Source organism: Somniosus microcephalus, chromosome 1 (assembly GCF_052327205.1).
Source record: "Somniosus microcephalus isolate GS21.2 chromosome 1, FLI_Smic_1.0, whole genome shotgun sequence".
Lineage (NCBI taxonomy): Eukaryota > Metazoa > Chordata > Chondrichthyes > Squaliformes > Somniosidae > Somniosus > Somniosus microcephalus.
This window is the reverse complement of record NC_140987.1, coordinates 63,070,151-63,092,407: the sequence shown is the minus strand read 5'-3', so window position 1 is coordinate 63,092,407 and position 22,257 is coordinate 63,070,151. Positions and strand designations below refer to the sequence as shown.

At 41.4% G+C, this 22,257-nt stretch overlaps 1 protein-coding gene and 1 non-coding gene across 5 annotated transcripts in view; both read right to left on the bottom strand.

The window, feature by feature from the left end:
• LOC147124131 (KH homology domain-containing protein 4-like) overlaps window positions 1–22,257 on the bottom strand; it is a 55,944-nt gene that overhangs the window by 9,394 nt on the left and 24,293 nt on the right. For 2 of the 4 annotated variants that reach the window (XM_085982582.1, XM_085982592.1), the window contains exons 10-12: window positions 12,590–12,927; window positions 6,606–6,782; window positions 3,424–3,530 (exon numbers count right to left, since the gene is read on the bottom strand). In XM_085982582.1, coding sequence (XP_085838708.1) covers window positions 3,424–3,530; window positions 6,606–6,782; window positions 12,590–12,927 — 622 coding nt within the window. The remainder of the gene's footprint in view (window positions 1–3,423; window positions 3,531–6,605; window positions 6,783–12,589; window positions 12,928–22,257) is intronic. The other 2 variants (XM_085982602.1, XM_085982608.1) reach the window with 2 other exon arrangements.
• On the bottom strand, window positions 4,735–4,881 carry LOC147124132 (small nucleolar RNA SNORA47). Its single transcript, XR_015080214.1, has one exon. It is a non-coding gene; the product is annotated as a small nucleolar RNA SNORA47 (small nucleolar RNA).

Genomic DNA, 22,257 nt, shown 5'->3' with positions numbered 1-22,257 from the left:
ATTATTCTGTATAAAATAGTTGCAAATATTTTCAAACAGTAGAGATGAAATTAAATTTTAGAACGTTTCAAAATAACTTGAGCAGCACAGATGATAAGAAAAATCAAAGTTGGTAGGGGCTGCAGGTCTTTTAGAACAGCGTGACATTTTCAGCTGAAGACACAACAGTCTGAGGCTGAGAAAACTAATGATGTTTATGTTATTGTTTGCTATGTACCCACCACTACAAGAATTAATTGGGAAGGAAGTGAAGTGATAAAATCAAAAAGAAAACAGGGGAAGAAAGTAGAGAATTAGAAATGCTTACTGGTTTACAAGGGTCACTAAAACAAATGATTTCTGCCATATTATAACTAGAATCATAGAATGGTTACAGCAGGGAAGGCGGCCATCCGGCTCGTGCCGACTCTCAGCTAGTCCCACTCTCCCGCCCTTTCCCCGTAGCCCTGCAATTTTTTTTCCTTCAGATACTTATCCAACTCCTTTTTGAAAGATAACATTGAGTCTGCCTCCACCACCCTTTCAGGAAGTGCATTCCAGATCTTAACCACTCGCTGCGTAAAAAAGCTTTTTCTTACATCGCCTTTGGTTCTTTTGTCAATCACCTTAACTCTGTGTCCTCTGGATCTCGACCCTTCTGCCAATGGGAACAGTTTCTCTCTATCTACTCTGTTCAGGCCCCTCATGATTTTGAACACCTCTATCAAATCTCCTCTCAATCTTCTCTGCTCCAAGAACCTCCCCAGCTTCTCCAGTCTATCAATGTAACTGAAGTTCCTCATTCCTGGAATCATTCTCGTACATCTTTTCTGCACCCTCTCTAAGGCCTTCACATCCTTTCCCATGTGTGGTGCCCTGAATTGGACACAGTACTCCAGTTGGGGCCGAACTAGTGTTTTATACAAGTTCATCATAATTTGCACACTTTTGTACTTTATACCTCTATTTAACTGCTTTCTCAACCTGTCCTGCCACCTTCAATGATTTGTGCACACATACCCCCCCAGGTGTCTCTGTTCGTACACCCCCTTTAGGATTGTACCATTTAGTTTATATGTCCTCTCCCCATTTTTTCTACCAAAATGTAGTATAAATTTTATTTGGGAAACTGAGAAGGGAGCAATATGTTTTGTACGTGTTACAAAAAATGATTGCCAATTATCCTTTTTGGGTTTTGTTAAATAAAAACAATCAGAAAAGTACAACGTAAGTGAAGGAATTGATCAAGAAATGCTTGTGGTTGAAAATACAAGGAATTTGAATTGATGTCAATAGAGATCTAATTGTGAATTAAGGATGCTTCAGTTTCAACTGCATTTTTACTCATCTATTGGGTTTAAACAATAGATATTTTTCAAAGGAAAAATTATTAAAGTTAATGATAATTCTTTATATCCATTTTGTTTTTAACCCTTTTGTGCTCTAGCTAAGTTAGATATGATGTTACCCTGTAAACCAACAAGCCCATTTTGTGCAAACGCTAGCCTGGCCATGTCAATGGCCCGGATTTTGCAGTGGTAATGACGGCGAATTGTCAGCATTTGCCATCAATAACCCTCAAACTGACTGTAACTTCAGGATTTAGCGCATGCGCATCTAAACACGGAAACCTGAGGTTGCGGTCAGTAATTCACTGCTGCGCTGTGGAACTCCCCATAGCCGGAAATCAGTTGACCTGATCTAATTGTGCTGTTAAACACCCCATTAAATATTAAGCCTTGTTGGAATAGGTGTAACTGGAGTTTTAATAGCATATTGACTGCTGAACAACCGTCTGGCCCTGAAAAATGAATTTTATATTTGTGAAATGTCAAATTTCTCTATTATGATAGGAAATTACAAGATTTTTAAAATAATAAAAAAAAAATATATATTTTAAAAGTTGTTTATGATTTTCAGTTTCTACCTTAACCCCATTTGTATGTCCCAATTTTTATTTCGCTCTCTGTAAAATTTTTAAAAAGTAAATTGAATCAGTGCTTTTTATTTCCTGGGTTGCTGTCTGTGAGAATTCTTCAATGTGATTAGCTGTTTAGACAGCTTGATGACGTCACTGCTGCATTGCGCTGGGAATACCCTAGTGACAGCGCTACAATCAACTGAACGTTGAGAATGCTTAAGTTTTCACCACAAAGATCGCATGATCTTGGTGGGCAGCTTTCTTCGCGGTCAGCGCCGATCGCCGTCGCTTTGCCACTAACCGCAAATTCTGGGCCAGTATTTACATCTCTGGCACGTAACTGGTTGAAAACAAACAGACTTTTCAAAATTGCTTGCACTTCCAAGATGTAGCAGACAGTTAAAATAAAACTGGTTAAGTGCAGTTTTATGAACTTAATGCCAAATGAAAGTTAAAATACACAAAAAGAATGGGAGAAAATAAGCAGAAGTGTTTTTAACATTTTTATTTAAAAGTTTTTTTTTACTGTTTATTATATTGGCTTAATAGTCCAGTAGTAAAGCTACTGACATACTGTAATATATTAGTGATTCACATAATACTATGATACTGAAACATAACACGTTAGCTAAAACCTTAAAATTCAGCCAAGCCAGAAAGACTGCCATTACTGCTGGCAGCACAAGAATGGCTTCTAAAATAAGACTAGTTGCTGTCAAACTAATTGTCACTGCAATGCACGGAACTACGTAACTATTTTCAAAGTCTCCATGTTCACTGTGGAGTCAACCAAATTAATATGCTTCAAAGAATATAGGGTAGATTTCCCTATCCTAGGAGTAGCCCACTAAAACCACATGCCAGGCTCAGAGGACCAGGATTTCTTGTCCCGAGCCACGTGCAACCCTGGCACAGCCCCACCCTTTAACATGGTCTAATGCCAGTGCAGGGGACAGGAAAGTGAAGCTGAAGGCCATTTCTGGTCTACACCTGCAAATCGGTAGGGAGATAGGCACCCAGCAGATCCCGTTCACACCTGAATATCCTTGGGGTGGAAGCGGTAGTTTAAACTAATTTTTTTAATGCCTTAACTCATGTTTAGGGAAATGGGTGTCTCTGGCTTGGTTGAATTTTAAGGTTTTGGCTCACGTACTATGTTTCAAGCATCATAGTATTACATGAATTATCTTTGGACTCCACCCAGAGGTCAGCAAGAGTTCAGGGAAAGGTCACAGTGTCTTGTTTCTCTAGGCACCCAGCAAGTGTTCAATCGAGAAAAATGAGAAGTGAAACTGGGAACATTCCCTAATTATTCAATCTGAATGGCTACAATGGGCCTGATCTTACTGCAGATGCAGGCTCAGCTCCACCCACCCAGGAAAGCCCTGGAGGTTTCTGGGCAATGTTAACTGGGTCTTGCCCCTTTTCCTGAACTTTATGCCCAGGAAAATTGGCCCGAAGAGGTCACGTTAAAGATCTCTCAAACAAACACCACCTTGGAATTGATACAGAAAATTATTTACCTTTCTCTTCCCCTTCCAAAGAGGACGGAATCAGCAGCTATCTTCAACCCAGATCCCATATCCTGACTGCTCCTAGTACCTAGATTAGTCAAGTGAAATGGTCCGTGCTATGAGTAGAAAAAAGGCCACAGATATCAACAGGCGTGATTGCATACAAAGCATAAAACAAATTCGATTATGACTAACGTACACCAATATTAAATTAGTTTTTCTAATGCAAACAGGATCTTAGAGCTCTTTAGCATTAGAAGGGAATCAGCATGGACCTCTACTACTGGCTTTAGATGGTCATTGTTCACAAAGTGAATTAGCAAGCAAAACAGCTAACAGCATACTTTTAAAATTATGCTAAACCAGTTTTTCATTTATTAAAAAGTTAAAAATCCTGAGTATACATCTCAACTGTTGCAAAGCTGCATTTTCTTCCCTGCTGTCAACTAAGCAATACCTTGATACGGAACACCAATTTAAAAGATTGTAAGAAATGCTATTAAAGTTAATTTTGATTCACAACAATCCAACCCTAAACCTATATCTGAATTTTAAATTAATCTACTGCAACACACTAATTCTTCAACTAAAATGCAATTTGTATCAAATATTTTCTTTAAAGTTACTGTGCTTTCCAATTCATCAAGAGCAGCGCTGTACTACAGTACTGAAGCAAGTTGAAATAGATTATTCTAACCTTTCACAGCTCAGTGGTAAGGTCGCTTTTGAAATTTGGTGACCGTTTTGAGCCCCTAATTTCAAAAGGGGTTTTGACATATGATCCCAATTTTTAAGATCTCGAGAGCAATGGGTAAGGTCGATGCAAGCCAGTTATTCAACTTGGACTTGGAGCACAGAACTGAAGAATGTGAGTATAAAGTAAGAAAGCAGAACAAAATAAGAAGGAAGTTTGTCATCCCCCTCCAGTCATGGATATATAGAACACACTCTCACCTAAAGTAGCCAATACTATATCGGTTAACTTTAAAATGAATGGGCTGCATAACTATTTAATTCGGAATACAATAAAGGATTATAAAGAACAGATGGGGAATTACTGAATACCCTGTGGAATATAGTGACTTGTAAATTGCTAAGACCATACAATTCCATGCTGTGAATAATGAAGGATGAAGTCCAGATAGATATTCCAATATTCACTCAATTTAGCTGTGAGGGACAGAGCTATTTGCAGAACCTTTCCTCAAATTAAATGGATTCAGTGGAATCCAAAGGTGTTAGTGCATGATCTTTGAAAACAATGGGCTTGATGGGCTGAATTCCCTTTTTTGATCCTTGTTTAATGTTCTTACAAAACAGTGCATGTCTGCAGCAACAGTAGTGTGCTTTAGCAACAATGATATGCTGTAGCTCAGTAGAACACGCTGCTGCATTATTTTAATATGGGAGGTCTCTACCAGTAAGTGTAGCACAGTTATAAAGCTACCTCACCTTCTCAATCCTCCAGTGAATTCACAAATGTGGATAAATCAGATATTTAGATTGTATGTTAAAATAATGTACAAAAAAAATCAATTTTGCCAAAACAGTCACCAACTAAAACCAGTATGTTATAAGAACATCCTGCTTATATGCAGATACGTTCTCAAAAAAGAGTTCTTGCTTCTATGATGACTGACAACTGAAAATGTATGTGTTTAAACAGGTCTAATTATGCAATACGAGTTTGTTTAATTAAAAGTAAGATTTGGGAGAAGTTAAGAGTTTTGATATTCATTGTTTTTGTAATACCTCTCGATATCTGGTGGGTGGGTACTGAATGCAATAAAAACTACAAAAATGCTTTCTCAGAAGGAGCAAGAGGCCTGATCTGTCATATCACAGAATCACAGAAATCACAGAAACCCCACAGTGCAGATAGAGGCCATTTCGGCCCATCGAGCCTGCACTGACACATATCCCACCCGATCCCCATAACCCCTACACCAACACATATCCCACCCTATCCCCGGAACCCCACGTATTTAATCCCCCTAACACTAAGGGTCAATTTATCATAGCCAATCAACCTAACCCGCACATCTTTGGACTGTGGGAGGAAACCGGAGCACCCGGAGAAAACCCACGCAAACACGGGGAGAATGTGCAAACTCCACACAGATAGTCACCCGAGGCCGGATTCGAACCCGGGTCCCTGGCGCTGTGAGGCAACAGTGCTAACCACTATGCCACCGTGCTGCCCAAATATGAAATTCTTTCTTTTAAATAGAATAATTTAAAGCTCAAGAAGGCAGCTCCTAACCACAATTACTTAACAACTCGTATTTATAAAGCACCTGTAACATAGTAAAATGTCCCAATTTAACACCGAGCCACATAAGGAGATATATGGGCAGATGACCAAAAGCTTGGTCAAAGAAGTAGGTTTTAAGGAGCGTCTTGAAGGAGGAAAGAGAGGCAAAGAGGTTTAGGGAGGGAATTCCAGAGCTTAGGGCCTTGGCAGTTGAAGGCATGGCCACCAATAGTGGAGCGATTGAAATCGAGATTGCTCAGGAGGCCAGAAATGGAGGAGTGCAGATATCTCAGGGTTGTAGGGCTGGAGGAGGTTACAGAGATAGGGAGTGGTGAGGCCATGGAGGTATTTGAAACCAAGGATGAAAATGTTAAAATCGAGGCGTTACTTAACCAGGAGCGTGTTGGAATAGTCAAGTCTAGAGGTAACAAAAGAGTACAAGACACAAAATGTGACCATTCTTTTAGGTTAATTGTTTAATGAAGTAACAGATTTAAATAGATTTGGTATCAACTAAAAATCACAATGCCATCTATCCTAGCACAGTGAGACAACCATTACTAAAGTTGCACAAAATGCAGCAAGCATTATTTGTCTGCCAAAATTTTACATTATAAAGTACCATTTTCCTTTTAAAAGTATGCAGTTAACTGTTCTATTAGCCTTGGGTATTCTTTTGATATATTTAGTGTAGTAGTTTCATCAACTACATCAAACAGGATTTTCTCTGCTATGCTATGTGTGCCTATCAGTATTTTACAAATAGATGGCTGTTCTTACCACCTCCAATAAAAGGGGACTGTCCAGTTGCATCATGCATTGACCATCATGCTCTCTCCTTTTTTGAACATCACCTACCAGATCCTAAATGCAATTAATTATTTGGTGTAATATATCAGTGGCTTTTTCCAAACACACACACTATGAGTATACCTACCCGGTATCCAAGAAGTCCTTCTGGTGTATTCGCTGCTCTTTCTTCTGTGAAACGTCTCTTTTGTGGCTGAGAAGGTGGCACAGGAGGTGGCATTGGGTTACTAGTACCTGTGGCCTGGAACTGATACTCTGAGCTGGACATAGACACTGGCATGGGGGTGGAGTTTACAGGTTGGACCTATGAATAACCAACAGAATACTTAATACTACAATAAGACCAATGGAGTAGTTTTTAAAATTAGGATTTGCTCAAGCAATCTATTCCAAAAGAGTTGACAAATGCCAAGGTTTACTTTCATATGAATTATTCCCTAAAATAATATGGAATATAACTATTCATGTAAATTCAGGTACATTACTGATATTCATAGTGCAGAATCCATGAGTTCTGATACCACCATGGCAAGCTAGGAAATTGAAGTCTGGTCATTTATGGACTGGCACCAGAAAAAATTACCACAAAAGTTGTTGTCCTGTAAACTCCCAAATGGTTCTTTCCCGGTCTGGCCTACACATGACCCCAGTCCCACACTACATGCCCAACCTTTAGTGTCCTCCGAAGTGGCCTAGAAAAGAAATTGCTTGCAATTCAAAGGCCCTGGTTCATCACCTTCTGAGGGCAACTATGAATAGACAATAAGAGCAGTCCAACCAGCATGGCTCACATCCCAAGAACAAATTTTAAAATCTGTTTAAGCTCAAAATTTTACTTTGAATGAGCAGAAAATCTCAAACTAGATTTATCTGTCTCCATGCCTGAACCAGTGACACATCAAGTTCTATTCTAGGATAAGACAAGACTACAGGCCAAATAGGCAAGCAGTTTAAAAATTAAAATACCTATATGAAGCACCAAGACCCACAACACAGAATACCAGTGAAAATGCAGGACAAAAGACACAATAAGTTAAATAGTTAATGGAAAAAGAGAGTATTAACCATAAACGTGGCTCCAGGACAACAGCACATAATGGTACCTTGTTTATCATCAGATGTGCATGGGGAAAATAGCAGTTACAGAGCTGAGTAGTATAGGCAGTATCATCACCAGTGGATTGGTTATTTCAAGAACAATACTGGGAATCATCGAATGTATGTACAAGTTTCAAGGTGATGGATAATTCAGAACTTCCAGAATTAAAGACAATGCAAGGATACTAGGATAGTAGTTAGATGAGGATGGGGGGGGGGAGAAACGTGAGCAAATTTCCAAGAAGAAAAGATTAACTGGGAATATGAGCAGTTTTATTTTAATTTAAACCGGGTGATTTGAAGTGGGTAGCGGTGCCCCAGAGTTCAGTTCTGGGACCACTTCTGTAAACTGAATATCATTGATTTGGATATAGGCCTAGAGGGAGCAGTGTTGAAATTTGTAGATACCACCAAATTATGAGATGTAGTTAATTCTTTAGAAGACCAAAGGAAGCTGCAAAAGGATATTGAAAAGATGGCGGAATGGGTTAAAAAGTGGCATTTGGAATTTATTGTGCAGCAGTAGTGCTGGTCTCGGCTGCATTTCATAGGAATAGGCCATTCATCCCCTTGAGCCTGTTCCGCCATTCAATGAGATCATGGCTGATCTGTACCTTAACTCCATCCATCCGCCATGGCTCCATATCCTTGTCTAGCAAAAATCTAGCGATCTCAGATTTTAAATTCATGCCTTGTTGCCTCTAGACTTGAATATTCCAACGCACTCCTGGTTGGCCTCCCACATTCTACCCTAAGTAAACTTGAAGTCATCCAAAACTCAACTGCCCGTGTCCTAACTCGCACAAAGTCCCATTCACCCATCACCCCTGTGCTTGCTGACCTACATTGGCTCCCGGTTAAGCAACACCTTGATTTCAAAATTCTCATCCTTGTTTTCAAATCCCTCCATGGCCTCGCCCCTCCCTATCCGTGTAATCTCCTTCAGCCCCACAACGCGCACGCCACCCCACCCCGAGGTATCTGCGCTCCTCTAATTCTGCCCTCTTGAGCATCCTTGGTTATAATCGCTCAACCATTGGTGGCAGTGCCTTCAGCTGCCTAGGCCCTAAGCTCTGGAATTCCCTGCCTAAACCTCTCTGCCTCACTTTCCTCCTTTAAGATGCTCCTTAAAACCTACCTCTTTGACCAAGCTTTTGGTCATCTGTCCATTTCTTATGTGGCTCGGTGTCAATATTTTGTCTTAGAACACTCCTGTGAAGCGCCTTGTGACGTTTTACTATGTTAAAGGCACTATACAAGTTGTTGTTGTTATTAATTGAGCTGGCATCCAGTGAATTTTGTGGGAGTTCCACATTTCTACCATCCTTTGCGTGAAGAAGTGTTTCCTAACTTCTCTCCTGAATGGCCTGGCTCTAATTTTAAGGTTATGCTCCATTGACCTAGCGAAAAAAGTCTCTCTCTATCCATCCTATCAATTCCTTTCAAAATCCTATAAATCTCAATCAAATCACCTCTTAATCTTCTTTATTCCAGGGAATACAAGCCTAGTTTATGTAATCTCCCCTCATTATCTAATTCTTGGAGCCCTGGTAACATTCTGGTGAATCTGCGGTACACTCCTTCCAAGGCCAATATGTCCTTTCTACGGTGCGGTGCCCAGAACGGAGCACAGTATTCCAGACGTGGTCAAACCAGGGCTTTGTATAGTTGTAGCTAAACTTCCTCTCCTTTATATTCTAGTCCTCTAGTTATAAAGACTAACATTTCATTGGCCTTTTTGATTTTTTTTTGTACCTGACTACTACATTTTAGTGATCTGTGAACATGGACCCCCAAATCTCTTTGGACCTCCACCGTTCCTAACTTTTCACCAGTTAAATAATACTCAGATCCACCCTTTTTTGGTCTAATATGAATGACCTCACACTTACCTGTGTTGAAATCCATCTGCTAATCACCTAACCAGGTCAATAATTTGCCTTCAATTCCATGAGCTTTAATGTGGAACCTTATATGGAAGTCTGTACAAACTACATCCATCAACATTCCCCTGTCTACTACTTTAGTTACTTCCTCAAAAAATTCAATTAGGCTCATTAGACATGACCTATCCTTTACAAATCCATGTTGGCTCTCTCTAATCAGCTCAAATTTCTCTAAGTGCTCAGTCACTCTGTCCTTAATTATAGATTCCAATAACTTCCCCACAACAGAGGTTAGACTAACAGGTCTATAGCTTCCTGGTTTTTCTCCCTCACCTTTCTTAAATAATGGAGTTACATTTGCAATTTTTCAATCTAAAGGGACAATTCCTGAATCGAGCGCGCTTTGAAGATTATGGCTAAAGCATCTGCAATTTCTTCACCTACTTCCTTTAAAATCCTGGGGTGGAAACCATCAGGTCCTGGGGATTTATCAGTTTTTAGTGCAATTATTTTTCACTAATACTGTTTTCTTGCTTACGTTAACTTTAGTGAGTTCCAATCCTTGATTTATTATTAACTTCCCTGGAATGTCAGGTGTATTATCCTCTTCCTCTACTGTGAAGACTGACACAAAGTAATTATTCAACAAGTCTGCCATTTCCTTACTTTCATTTGTAATATTACCCCCACCTATTTTTAAACAGCCCATATTACTTTTCACCAATGTATCCTCTAATTTTTTTTGGCCCGTGCGGCCCCTTTAAGGGTCAGTGTGGGCCATTCAAAATTCCGTGCATGTGCGGTTTTTCTATTTAAAAGCCAGCTCACCGGCTGCGCGGGACCTTCAGAGAGCACAGCTTAAAGGGAATGTTGACCAATGTTCCCTCTAATTTTCTTTTCCGCACGCAGTCCCTTTAACTAGCTGTGGGGTCCATTCAAATTTCATACATGCAGTTTCTCCCATGTAAAAGCTGGTGAGCGGTCTGCACGGGACCTCCAGACCGCGGCGTGGCTTAATGGGAACGTTGCCCTTGACTACTCTTTTCCTTCTACAGGAAACTTTGGTTTATCCGGAGGTTGTATGGCCGGAAACTTTGCTCTAACGGCAGAAATCAGCAGCCGTTTTAGTTCGGTTTTTTTCCTTCTCCTAGCATTCTGTTAACAGCAGGCTCTGGAAAGCGTCTTTGGAGCTTCGCAACAGCTTCAGAGACGCTTCAAGGTACGGGCCGAGTGTTTACGAGCTGTTGCTGAGCAACAGTGTTTGTTGTCAAATACGGAGATTTTCATCTCCGTATGCTTCAACGTTGACTTTGCATGTCCGGCACTTTTGATAGATCGGCAACACGCTGGTCCCGTCGGTGCCGGATATCAGAACTTTTCCTGTAATACAATTCGTAAAACTTTGTATATTAATCTCGATTCCCCTCAAGTTTCAACAGAAATACTGAATATTTTTACATGGAACAAGTTTATAAGTGCAGTACAGTAATAAAACTACATAACCGTCACACTACTTAGTCTGTCCAATCAGAATATTTTAGCTGCTGTGCATATTTTACATCTCTATGAAAACCTTTACTTCCCGCAGAAAAATGCGGTTTTCCTTTTTTCATATAAATTAGTATTAATTAGAACATTAAAAGATAGAAGTTCTGACGAAAGGTCATCGACCTGAAACATTTACCGTTTCTCTCTCTTCACAGATGCTACCTGACCTGTTGAGTATTTCCAGCATTTTCTGTTTTTATTATAAAAGATGGAAGAATTCTGCCACCTTTTAAATAAAAACGATTGCACGACTACACATGAATACAAGGAGGAGGGCCATCTCTATTATACATTAGCTGCAAATAATTAATTACTATTCTTTTCCATCATTTACATCACAGTGGTTTTGTCTTAGGATGTAAACCGTGTTCCCCAAGTATTTCTATAAACAAGACTAAAATTATCATGCAAGAACATAACTTATGGTTGAGTCATAATGCCCTTGGGACAATCACCATACCAAGAACAAATGAAAATAAATCATAAAGCAAACTTACCCCTTTGAAGACATGTTTAATTTTTTTCCCCTTGCACTTTTGAAGAATATTAGAGTATAGTTCTATTCATGATGACAACCCCCTTGTTCCTCAAATAGCTACTCTTGCATTGGTCCAGGCACATACTACCTATAGGCAATTCAACTGCAGGGACAACAGTCAGGCCCAACCGTATTCTCACCCAATATCTCACAAGCAATTTCAACCAAGGGTCATTGGCTGATCAAGTCCAGGACCCCGATATATTTTAGCCCCTTACCACCCAAGGGACTCAAACTAATTGCTGCTACTTTAGCGTAGTCCAGGGATTGAATAAGGGACCTTTGTGGCCCATATGGCTCAGTACTACATAATGTGCTACCCTTACACATCGAGCTATCAAGGGATCCCAGATTTAAATCCTTCATTTGTGCATCATTCATAGAATCATTTTCAGAATCTGTCACAGAATTGTGTTAACTAAAGCTTATTTTCTGTCGATGCCACAGAGATATATTTGTCAGTAGCTCAGAGTTTGAAGTTTTTCCCTCCTGTTCATAAAACCATCCATTTATCATATGAAGTGGTCTTACAAACAAGAGAGAAACAACCATTTTAGACCCAATCCACAGGGAGGCTCTTGAAAACCTCTAATGAAAAAGACAGGGCAGCAAGCAAGAAGCCTTTCAGAAGACAAGTTACTTTGATGCCACAAAATTGCCTGCCACCTCCAATGATGGGAACTTGGGACTTCAAAAAAGTTGTCTTAACACATGCCTAATATAATCCATTCAAAACTCCTTAAATTGAAGTTTTACTGAAAACCAAAATGGTGGAATAGCCATTTGAATCTTGTTGAATATTGTTTCTTAAAATGCATCCCTTTATTAAATGACTAAATTTAATAAATGCCTGAAATACTTAAGTAATAAACTGCATACAGCTGTATTACTTTTAGAGAAGAAGATTAGATGCATGAAGCAGGAACATTTGTTTTAACAAATGTTTATATTTAGCAACTCAAATAAAAAAATACAAAGTTTTAATTAGAAGTACTGTGACAGTGATGTTACACAAACAGTTCATTTCTTTTACTCTTTTACCTGCTGCAAATTTGTTCCAGTTTGTTGCAACGGCTGCGGTGTGTAACAAGGTCCTGGCATTGGCTGTGGCATTTGAAAGTTGTTCTGGGATCCAGGATTCATGATCCCGGACACTACTTGGTTCTGCGAGATCTCTGTAGGCAATCCAGCAGTGTAAGGTGTTGGAAGTGGCTGCCTGAATTGCTGTGTAGTATACTGTGCATTTGTGTTTGCAAATGTGTATGGGACAGATGTCTGAGGCTGAATGGGATATGGTTGTGATGTCATCACCGGAGGTAAAACAGAGACAGGATTCTGGGCAGGACCCATAGCTGGAGATGGTGTCACCATGGAGTAAACTGAAAAATATTGAAGATTTTGAAGTAAACTTCAGGTTAAATGTTGCCACGCAATATCAAACATTATTCTTGTTTTTGTTGACTTAACCTGGTTGAAATTATACATCTACCAACATGGCAGACTTGCTGGTTATTCAAAGTCACTTAAATGAATGAATAAACAGTTCAGCAGAGGTTTACCAACTTCATTCAAAGAGCTGCATTAAAATTAATTTTACCACTGCAGTATCTAAAGTGGATTATATAAAGAAACTGTGTGTGTGTGTAAGGCAGCATAAAGAGTAGCTGTAGTCACTATAGGGTCTAAATAAATCACAATTAAGAATACTGGCTGCTTTTCTAAACAAATTTCTCCCGTTATATTCTAATATTTAGTTCATTACAAGCAACAGGAACACCAGTAATGTGGTTCAGTCAAATGTCAAGTTTGTAATAGAATCATAGAATGGTTACAGCATGGAAGGCGGCCATTTGGCCAGTCGAGCCTGTGCCGACTCTCAGCTAGTCCCACTCCCCCGTCCTTTCCCCGTAGCCCTGCAAATTTTTTCCCTTCAAATACTTATCCAACTCCCTTTTGAAAGATAAGATTGAGTCTGCCCCCACCACCCTTTCAGGCAGTGCATTCCAGCTCTTAACCACTCGCTGCGTAAAAAAGGTTTTTCTTACGTCCCCTTTGACAAAAGAACCAATCACCTTAAATCTGTGTCCTCTGGTTCTCAACCCTTTTGCCAATGGGAACAGTTTCTCTCTATCTATTCTGTCCAGACCACTCATGATTTTGAACACCTCTATCAAATCTCCTCTCAATCTTCTCTGCTCCAAGGTGAACAACCCCAGCTTCTCCAGTCTATCAACATAACTGAAATCTCTCATTCCTGGAATCATTCTCGTAAATCTTTTCTGCACCTTCTCTAAGGCCTTCACATCCTTCCTAAAGTGTGGTGCCCAGAATTGGACACAGTGCTCCAGTTGGGACCGAACCAGTGTTTTATACAGGATCATCATAATTTCCACACTTTTGTATTCTATACCTCTATTTACGAAGCCCAGGATCCCGTAAGCCCTTTTAACGGCTTTCTCAACATGCCCTACCACCTTCAATGATTTGTGCACACATACCCCTAGGTCTCACTGCTCTTGCACCCCCTTTAGGATTGTACCCTTTAGTTTATATGTCATCTCTCCATTCTTTCTACCAAAATGTATCACTTCATACTTTTCTGCATTAAATTTCATCTGCCACGTGTCCGCCCACTTCACCAGCCTGTCTATGTCTTCCTGAAGTCTATCAGTCTCCTCCTCACTGTTCACTATATTTCCAAGTTTTGTGTCATCTGCACATTTTGAAATTGTGCCCTGTACACCCAAGTCCAAGTCATTAATATATATCAAGAAAAGCATTGGTCCTAGAACCAACCCCTGGGGAACACCACTGTATATCTTCCTCCAGTCCGAAAAACAACCGTTTACCACTACTCTCTGTTTCCTGTCACTTAGCCAATTTCGTATCCATGCTGCCACTGTCCCTTTTATTCCCTGGGCTTCAATTTTGCCGGCAAGCCTATTATGTGGCACTTTGTTGAACGCCTATTGGAATTGGAAATCCGTGTTCACTATGTCAACCACACTACCCTCAGCAACCCTCTCTGTTACCTCATCAAAAAACTCAATCAAGTTGGTTAAACACGATTTGCCTTTAACAAATCTGTGCTGGCTTTTCGTAATTAATCCACACCTATCCAAGTGACTGTTAATTTTGTCCCCGATTGCTGTTTCTAAAAGCTTCCCCACTATCAACGATAAATTGACTGGCCTGTAGTTAGTTGTTGGGTTTATCTTTACACCCTTTTTTGAACAACAGTGTAACATTTTCCAGTCCTCTGGCACCACCCCCGTTATCTATGGAGGATTGGAATATTATGGCCAGTACCGCCGCGATTTCTGCCCTCAATTCCCTCAGCATCCTAGGATGCATCCCAATACAAGGAGGATTTGGTAACCACACAAATTACTGACTAATACCGTGTGGGGTTTTTTAAATAGCAAATGTTATGTTAAGGCGCCAGAAGAAAAAAATCCCATGAATTGTAAAGGGCACTCTACCTGTCCTAGTACGAGGCTCACCAGCTATCTTGCATACTATGAACAGCACAGAAACATGTCATTCGGCCAAACAGGTACACGCCGGTGTTTATGCTCACTAACCTCCTCCCACCTTTCTGCATCCAAACCCATCAATATATCCTTCTATCCCTTTCTCCCTTGTGTTTATCTAGCTTCTCTTTAAATGCATCTATGCTATTCTCCTTAGCTACTCCTTGTGGTAGCAAGTTCCACATTCTAACCACTCTGAGTAAAGAGTTTCTCCTGAATTCCCTATTGGGTTTATTAGTGACTATTTTATATTTATGGCTGCTAGTTCTGTTCTCGTCCACAAGTGGAATCATCTTCTCTACGTCATCTCAGTTCTAAATGACTGACCCCTTATCCTGAGACTATGAACCCTAGTTCTAGACTCTCCAGCCAGGGGAAGCAGCCTTTCAGCATCTGTGGCACTCCACTAGTTACATAATCCTGTGTAACAATCTCATATGGCACCTTATTGAATGTCTTTTGAACACTGGTTCCCTCCCTTATCCACCCTCAAAAAAAACTCTAATGGATTTGTCAAACACAACTTCCCTTTCATAAAACTGTGTTGACTCTGCCTAATCATATTATGATTTTCTAAATGCCCTGTTACCATGTTCCTAATAATATTTTACAATTTTCCCTACTACTGATGTCAGGCTAACTGGCCTACAGTTCTCTGTTTTCTCCCTCCTTTCTTGACTAGTGGAGTAATATTTGCTACCTTCCAGTCCACGGAATCAAAAGATCAAAACCAATGCATCCACCACCTTTGCAGCCATCTCTTTTAAATGTAAAGAAGTCACACTACACCAGGTTATAGTCCAACAGTTTTATTTGAAATCACAAGCTTTCGGAGCACTGCTCCTTCGTCAGGTGAAGTGGAGAGATGCATAAAGGCACAGCTTATATAGTCAGAGAATAATGCCAGATGATTACAGGTAATCTTTCTAACTGCCATTTATCACACCTCGGCAGAGAGATAGTCACAGCAATCAAAGGTGTGAATGGTGTCCAAACAGGTTAGTCAGGAAAACATTACATCAAAGAACAATGAGGTGGGGTCACAAGGGGTCAAATGTTGCAGATGCTGGGGTCTGTATGAAAAACAAAAAAGACAAAAAAGACCTTTTTTTTGCTGGAAATCACAGCAGGTCCGGCCGCATCGGTGTAGAGAGAACAAGCCAACGACGACTCGAGTCTGGGTGACCCTACGTCAGGTGGGGTTACATGTAGCGTGACATGAACCCAAGATCCCGGTTGAGGCCGTCCTCATGAGTGCGGAACTTGGCTATCAGTTTCTGCTCTACGATTTTGCGTTGTCGTGTGTCTCGAAGGCCGCCTTGGAGAATGCTTACCCGAAGATCGGAGGCTGAATGTCCTTGACTGCTGAAGTGTTCCCCGACTGGGAGGGAACACTCCTGCCTGGCGATTGTTGCGCGGTGTCTGCATGGTCTCGCCGATGTACCATGCTCCGGGGCATCCTTTCCTGCAACGTATGAGGTAGACAACGTTGGCTGAGTCACATGAGTATGTACCATGTACCTGGTGGGTGGTGTCCTCACGTGTGATGATGGTATCTGTGCTGATGATCTGGCATGTCTTGCAGAGGTTGCCGTGGCAGGGTTGTGTGGTGTCGTGGTCGCTGTTCTCCTGAAAGCTGGGTAATTTGCTGCGAACGATGGTCTGTTTGAGGTTAGGCAGCTGTTTGAAGGCGAGTAGTGGAGGCGTGGGGATGGCCTTAGCGAGGTGTTCGTCATCATCGATGACATGTTGAAGGCTGCGAAGAACATGGCGTAGTTTCTCCGCTCCGGGGAAGTACTGGACGACAAAGGGTACTCTGTTGGTTGTGTCCAGTGTTTGTCTTCTGAGGAGGTCTATGCAATTTTTTGCTGTGGCCCGTCGGAACTGTCGATCGACGAGTCAAGCGTCATATCCCGTTCTTACGAGGGCGTCTTTCAACATCTGTAGGTGTCCATCGCGTTCCTCCTCCTCTGAGCAGATCCTGTGTATTCGCAGGGCTTGTCCATAGGGGATGGCTTCTTTAACGTGGTTAGGGTGGAAGCTGGAGAAGAGGATGCTCCACTTCTCCAGCTTCCACCCTAACCACGTTAAAGAAGCCATCCCCTATGGACAAGCCCTGCGAATACACAGGATCTGCTCAGAGGAGGAGGAACGCGATGGACACCTACAGATGTTGAAAGACGCCCTCGTAAGAACGGGATATGACGCTCTACTCGTCGATCGACAGTTCAGACGGGCCACAGCAAAAAATTGCATAGACCTCCTCAGAAGACAAACACTGGACACAACCAACAGAGTACCCTTTGTCGTCCAGTACTTCCCCGGAGCGGAGAAACTACGCCATGTTCTTCGCAGCCTTCAACATGTCATCGATGATGACGAACACCTCGCTAAGGCCATCCCCACGCCTCCACTACTCGCCTTCAAACAGCTGCCTAACCTCAAACAGACCATCGTTCGCAGCAAATTACCCAGCTTTCAGGAGAACAGCGACCACGACACCACACAACCCTGCCACGGCAACCTCTGCAAGACATGCCAGATCATCAACACAGATACCATCATCACACGTGAGGACACCACCCACCAGGTACATGGTACATACTCATGTGACTCAGCCAACGTTGTCTACCTCATACGTTGCAGGAAAGGATGCCCCGGAGCATGGTACATCGGCGAGACCATGCAGACACCGCGCAACAATCGCCAGGCAGGAGTGTTCCCTCCCAGTCGGGGAACACTTCAGCAGTCAAGGACATTCAGCCTCCGATCTTCGGGTAAGCATTCTCCAAGGCGGCCTTCGAGGCACACGACAACGCAAAATCGTAGAGCAGAAACTGATAGCCAAGTTCCGCACTCATGAGGACGGCCTCAACCGGGATCTTGGGTTCATGTCACGCTACATGTAACCCCACCTGACGTAGGGTCACCCAGACTCGAGTCGTCGTTGGCTTGTTCTCTCTACACAGATGCGGCCGGACCTGCTGTGATTTCCAGCAAAAAAAAAAATGTCTTTTTGTCTTTTTTGTTTTTCATACAGACCCCAGCATCTGCAACATTTGACCCCTTGTGACCCCACCTCATTGTTCTTTGATGTAATGTTTTCCTGACTAACCTGTTTGGACACCATTCACACCTTTGATTGCTGTGACTATCTCTCTGCCGAGGTGTGATAAATGGCAGTTAGAAAGATTACCTGTAATCATCTGGCATTATTCTCTGACTATATAAGCGGTGTCCTTATGCATCTCTCCACTTCACCTGACGAAGGAGCAGCGCTCCGAAAGCTTGTGATTTCAAATAAAACTGTTGGACTATAACCTGGTGTTGTGTGACTTCTTACATTTGTCCACCCCAGTCTAACACCGGTATCTCCAGACCATCTCTTTTAAAGCCCTAGGATGTAGGCCATCAGGTCCGGGTCATTTGTCAGCTTTTAGTCCCATTAATTTCTCCATTACTTTTTCTTCACTAATATTAATTACTTCAAGTTCCTCATTCTGATTAGACTCTTGGGTCCCCACAATTTTTGGCATGCTGTTTGTGTCTTCCACTGTGAAGACAGGTACAAAATATTTGTTTAAAATCTCTGCCATTTCCTTATTCCCCATTATAATTTCTCCTTTCTCTGCTAAGGGACCCACATTTAAGAACATAAGAATTAGGAGCAGGAGTAGGCCATACGGTCCCTCAAACCTGCTCCACCATTCAATAAGATCATGGCTGATCTTTGACCTCAACTCCACCTTCCTGCCCGATCTCCATATCCCTTGACTCCCCGGGAATCCAAAAATCAATCTCAGCCTTGAATATACTCAACGATTCAGCATCCACAGCTCTTTGGGGTAGAGAATTCCAAAGATTCACAACCCTGAGTGAATAAATTCCTCCTCATATCAGTCTTAAAATGGCCAATCCCTTATCCTAAGACAACACCCCCTAGTTCTAGACTCTCCAGCCAGGAGAAACAACCTCTCAGCGTCTACCCTGTCAACCCCCCTCAGAATCTTATATATTTCAATGAGATCGCCTCTCATTTTTCTAAACTCCAGAGAGTATAGACCCAATCTACTCAATCTCTCCTCAGAGGAAAAACCTCTCAACCCAGGAATAAATCTAGTGAACCTGCATTGCACCACCTCTAAGGCAAGTACTGTATATCTTTCCTCAGATAAGGAGACCAAAACTGTGCACAGTACTCCAGGTGCGGTCTCACCAAAGCCCTGTACAATTGTAGCAAGACTTCCTTACTCTAGCCCCTTGCAATAAAGGCCAACATGCCATTTGCCTTCCTAACTGCTTGCTGTATCTGTATGCTAATTGTGTTTCCTGTATGAGGACAACTAAATCTCTCTGAACACCAACATTTAATAGTTCCTCGCCATTTAAAAAAATATTCCGTTTTTCTGTTCTCCCTACCAAAGTGAATAGCCCCACATTTCCCCACATTATACTCCCACCTTATTGCCCACTCACTTAACCTGTCTATATCCCTTTGCTTTGTGTCCTTCTCAGTTTACTTTCCCACCTAGTTTTGTATCGTCAGCAAACTCGAATACATTGCTTTCAGTCCCTTCATCTAAGTCATTAATATAGATTGTAAATAGCTGAGGCCGAAACACTGATCCTTGTGGCACCCCACTAGTTACAGCATGCCAACCGGAAAATGACCCGTTAATCCATACTCTTTGTTTTCTGTCTGTTAACCAACCCTTTATCCATCCATGCTAATATATGAGCCCTTATTTTGCGTAGCAAATTTTTATGTGGCACCTTATTGAATGCCTTTTGAAAATCCAACTATACTACCTGGTTCCCCTTTATCTACCCTGCTAGTTACATCCTCAAAAAACTAATAAATTTGTTAAACACAATGGGGCAGTAATTCCTCCCCAAACGCGTGAGTACGGAAGGGGTACTCACGCGTCTGGCCGGAGGAAATGCCGGTTTTCAGCATGCACAGCGCATGCGCTGAAAACCGGCATTTCCTCTCCTCTAAACCAAGAGGTGAAGAGGCTAGCGCGTGCGCTGTAGGGAGCAGCGCGTGCGTCTTGGATTTCCTCTGTTTTGGGGGATTTGCGCATGTGTAAAGGCCTCCCGTCTTTACGCTTGTAAAAAGCACACGTAAGTATTTATTTTTACGGGTAAGTGGTGTTTTAGTGCAATTTAGAATTTTTTTTCCCCACAGGTTTATTATTCTAAAGAATCTACAATAAGGTAAGTTTAGTTTTAGACCCTTTTTATTAAAAATTAATTTTTTTCAAAAAAAATTGTTTAAATTATTTTTTTAAACTTATTTATACTTAATTTAATGATTGGGATGTTTTTTAAAATGTTATTTAAAGTTTAAGTAGTGTTTTGGGGTGCAGTACTTTATGAGTTTGACAGCTCTTACTCTCAAACTTATGAATGAAGTTTCCCCTCCCGATTGGCTGAACAGTGCTCACCTGATCCCAGCCGGCACATCGCACTAACTACGCCGCTGGGTCAGGTTAGCACAGCGCGCCGACATCAGAACCGGGCCACTGACAGGAAATCCACTGCGGGCCAGGTTTCAGATGTCGGCGCGCCGGGTAAGTGCACATCGGGGGCTTGCACGCGCGGCAAGCCCCCGACACCAAGTTCTGGGCCAGTATCCCTTTCATAAAGCCATGCCTAATCATATGATTTTCTAAGTGCCCTGTTATCACTTCTTTAATAATGGATTCCAGAGTTTTCCCGACGCCTGACGTCAGGCTAACTGGCCTGTAGATCCGTTTTCTCTCGCCCTCCTTTCTTGGTTAGCGGGGTTACATTTGTTATCCGCTGAGACCGTTGTAAAATCTAGGGAATTTTGGAAGATCACAACCAATGCATCCACTATCTCTGCAGCCACCTCTTTTAGAGTCCTAGGATGTAGGCCATCAGGTCCAGGGGATTTGTCGGCTTTTAGTCCCATTAGTTTCTCAAGTACTTTTTCTCTACTGATCTTAATTACCTTAAGTTCCTCACTTTCATTAGTCCCTTGGTTCCCCACTATTTCTGGTATGCTTTTTGTGTCTTCTACTGTGAAGACAGATACAAAATATTTGTTTAAGATCTCTGCCATTTCCTTATTCCCCATTATAATTTCACCTGTCTCAGCTTCTAAGGGACCAACATTTACTTTTGCTACTCTCTTCCTTTTTACATACTTGTTGAAGCTCTTACAATCTACTTTTATATTTCTTGCTAGTTTATTCTCATTCTATTTTCTTCCTTATCATCAATTTTTTGGTCATCGTTTGCTGGTTTCTAAAGCTCTCCCAATCCTCAGGCTTACTACTGTTCTTCACAACATTATAAGCCTCTTCTTTTAATCTAATATACTATCCTTAACTTCTTTAATTTCCCATGGAGTTTTTATTCTAAATGGAATGTATATTCATTGAGAATTTTGGAATATTTCTTTAAATGTTTGCCACTGCTTATCTACCATCATACCTTTTAATCTAATTTCCCAATCTGCCCCTCATACCTATGTAATTGGCTTTATTTAAGTTTGAGACTTTCATTTCGGACTTAAGTATTTGACTCTCAAACTCCATGTGAAGTTCATATTATGACCATGCTTCCACAGAGGATCCTTTACTAGGAGATTACTAATTAACCTCGTCTCATTACACAATACAAGATCTAAAGTAGCCTGCTCCCTGGTTGGTTCCATGACGTATTGTTCTAGGAAATGGTCTCAAATGCATTCCATGAACTCATCCTCCAGACTACCTTTGCCAATTTGATTTGCCCAGTCTATATGAAGATTAAAGTCCCCCATGATTATTGTATTACCTTTGTTACAAGCTCCTATTATTTGTTGATTAATACTCTGTCCAACAGTATAGCTACTCTTTGCGGGCCTATAAACCACACCCACCAGTGTATTCTGACCCTTGTTATTATTCCACCCATACTGATTCTATTTCCTGATCTTCTGAGCCAAGATTCTTTCTCAATACTGTCCTTATGTCATCCTTTATCAGGGCTATCCCTCCTCCTTTTCCATTCTGTCTCTCTTTTTGAAACGTCAAGTACCCTGGAATATTTAGTTCCCAACCTTGGTCACCTTGCAAACATGTCTCTGTAATGGCTATTAGATCAAAGCCATTTATCTCTATTTGTGCCACTAATTCATCTATCTTGTTACGAATGCTTCAGGCA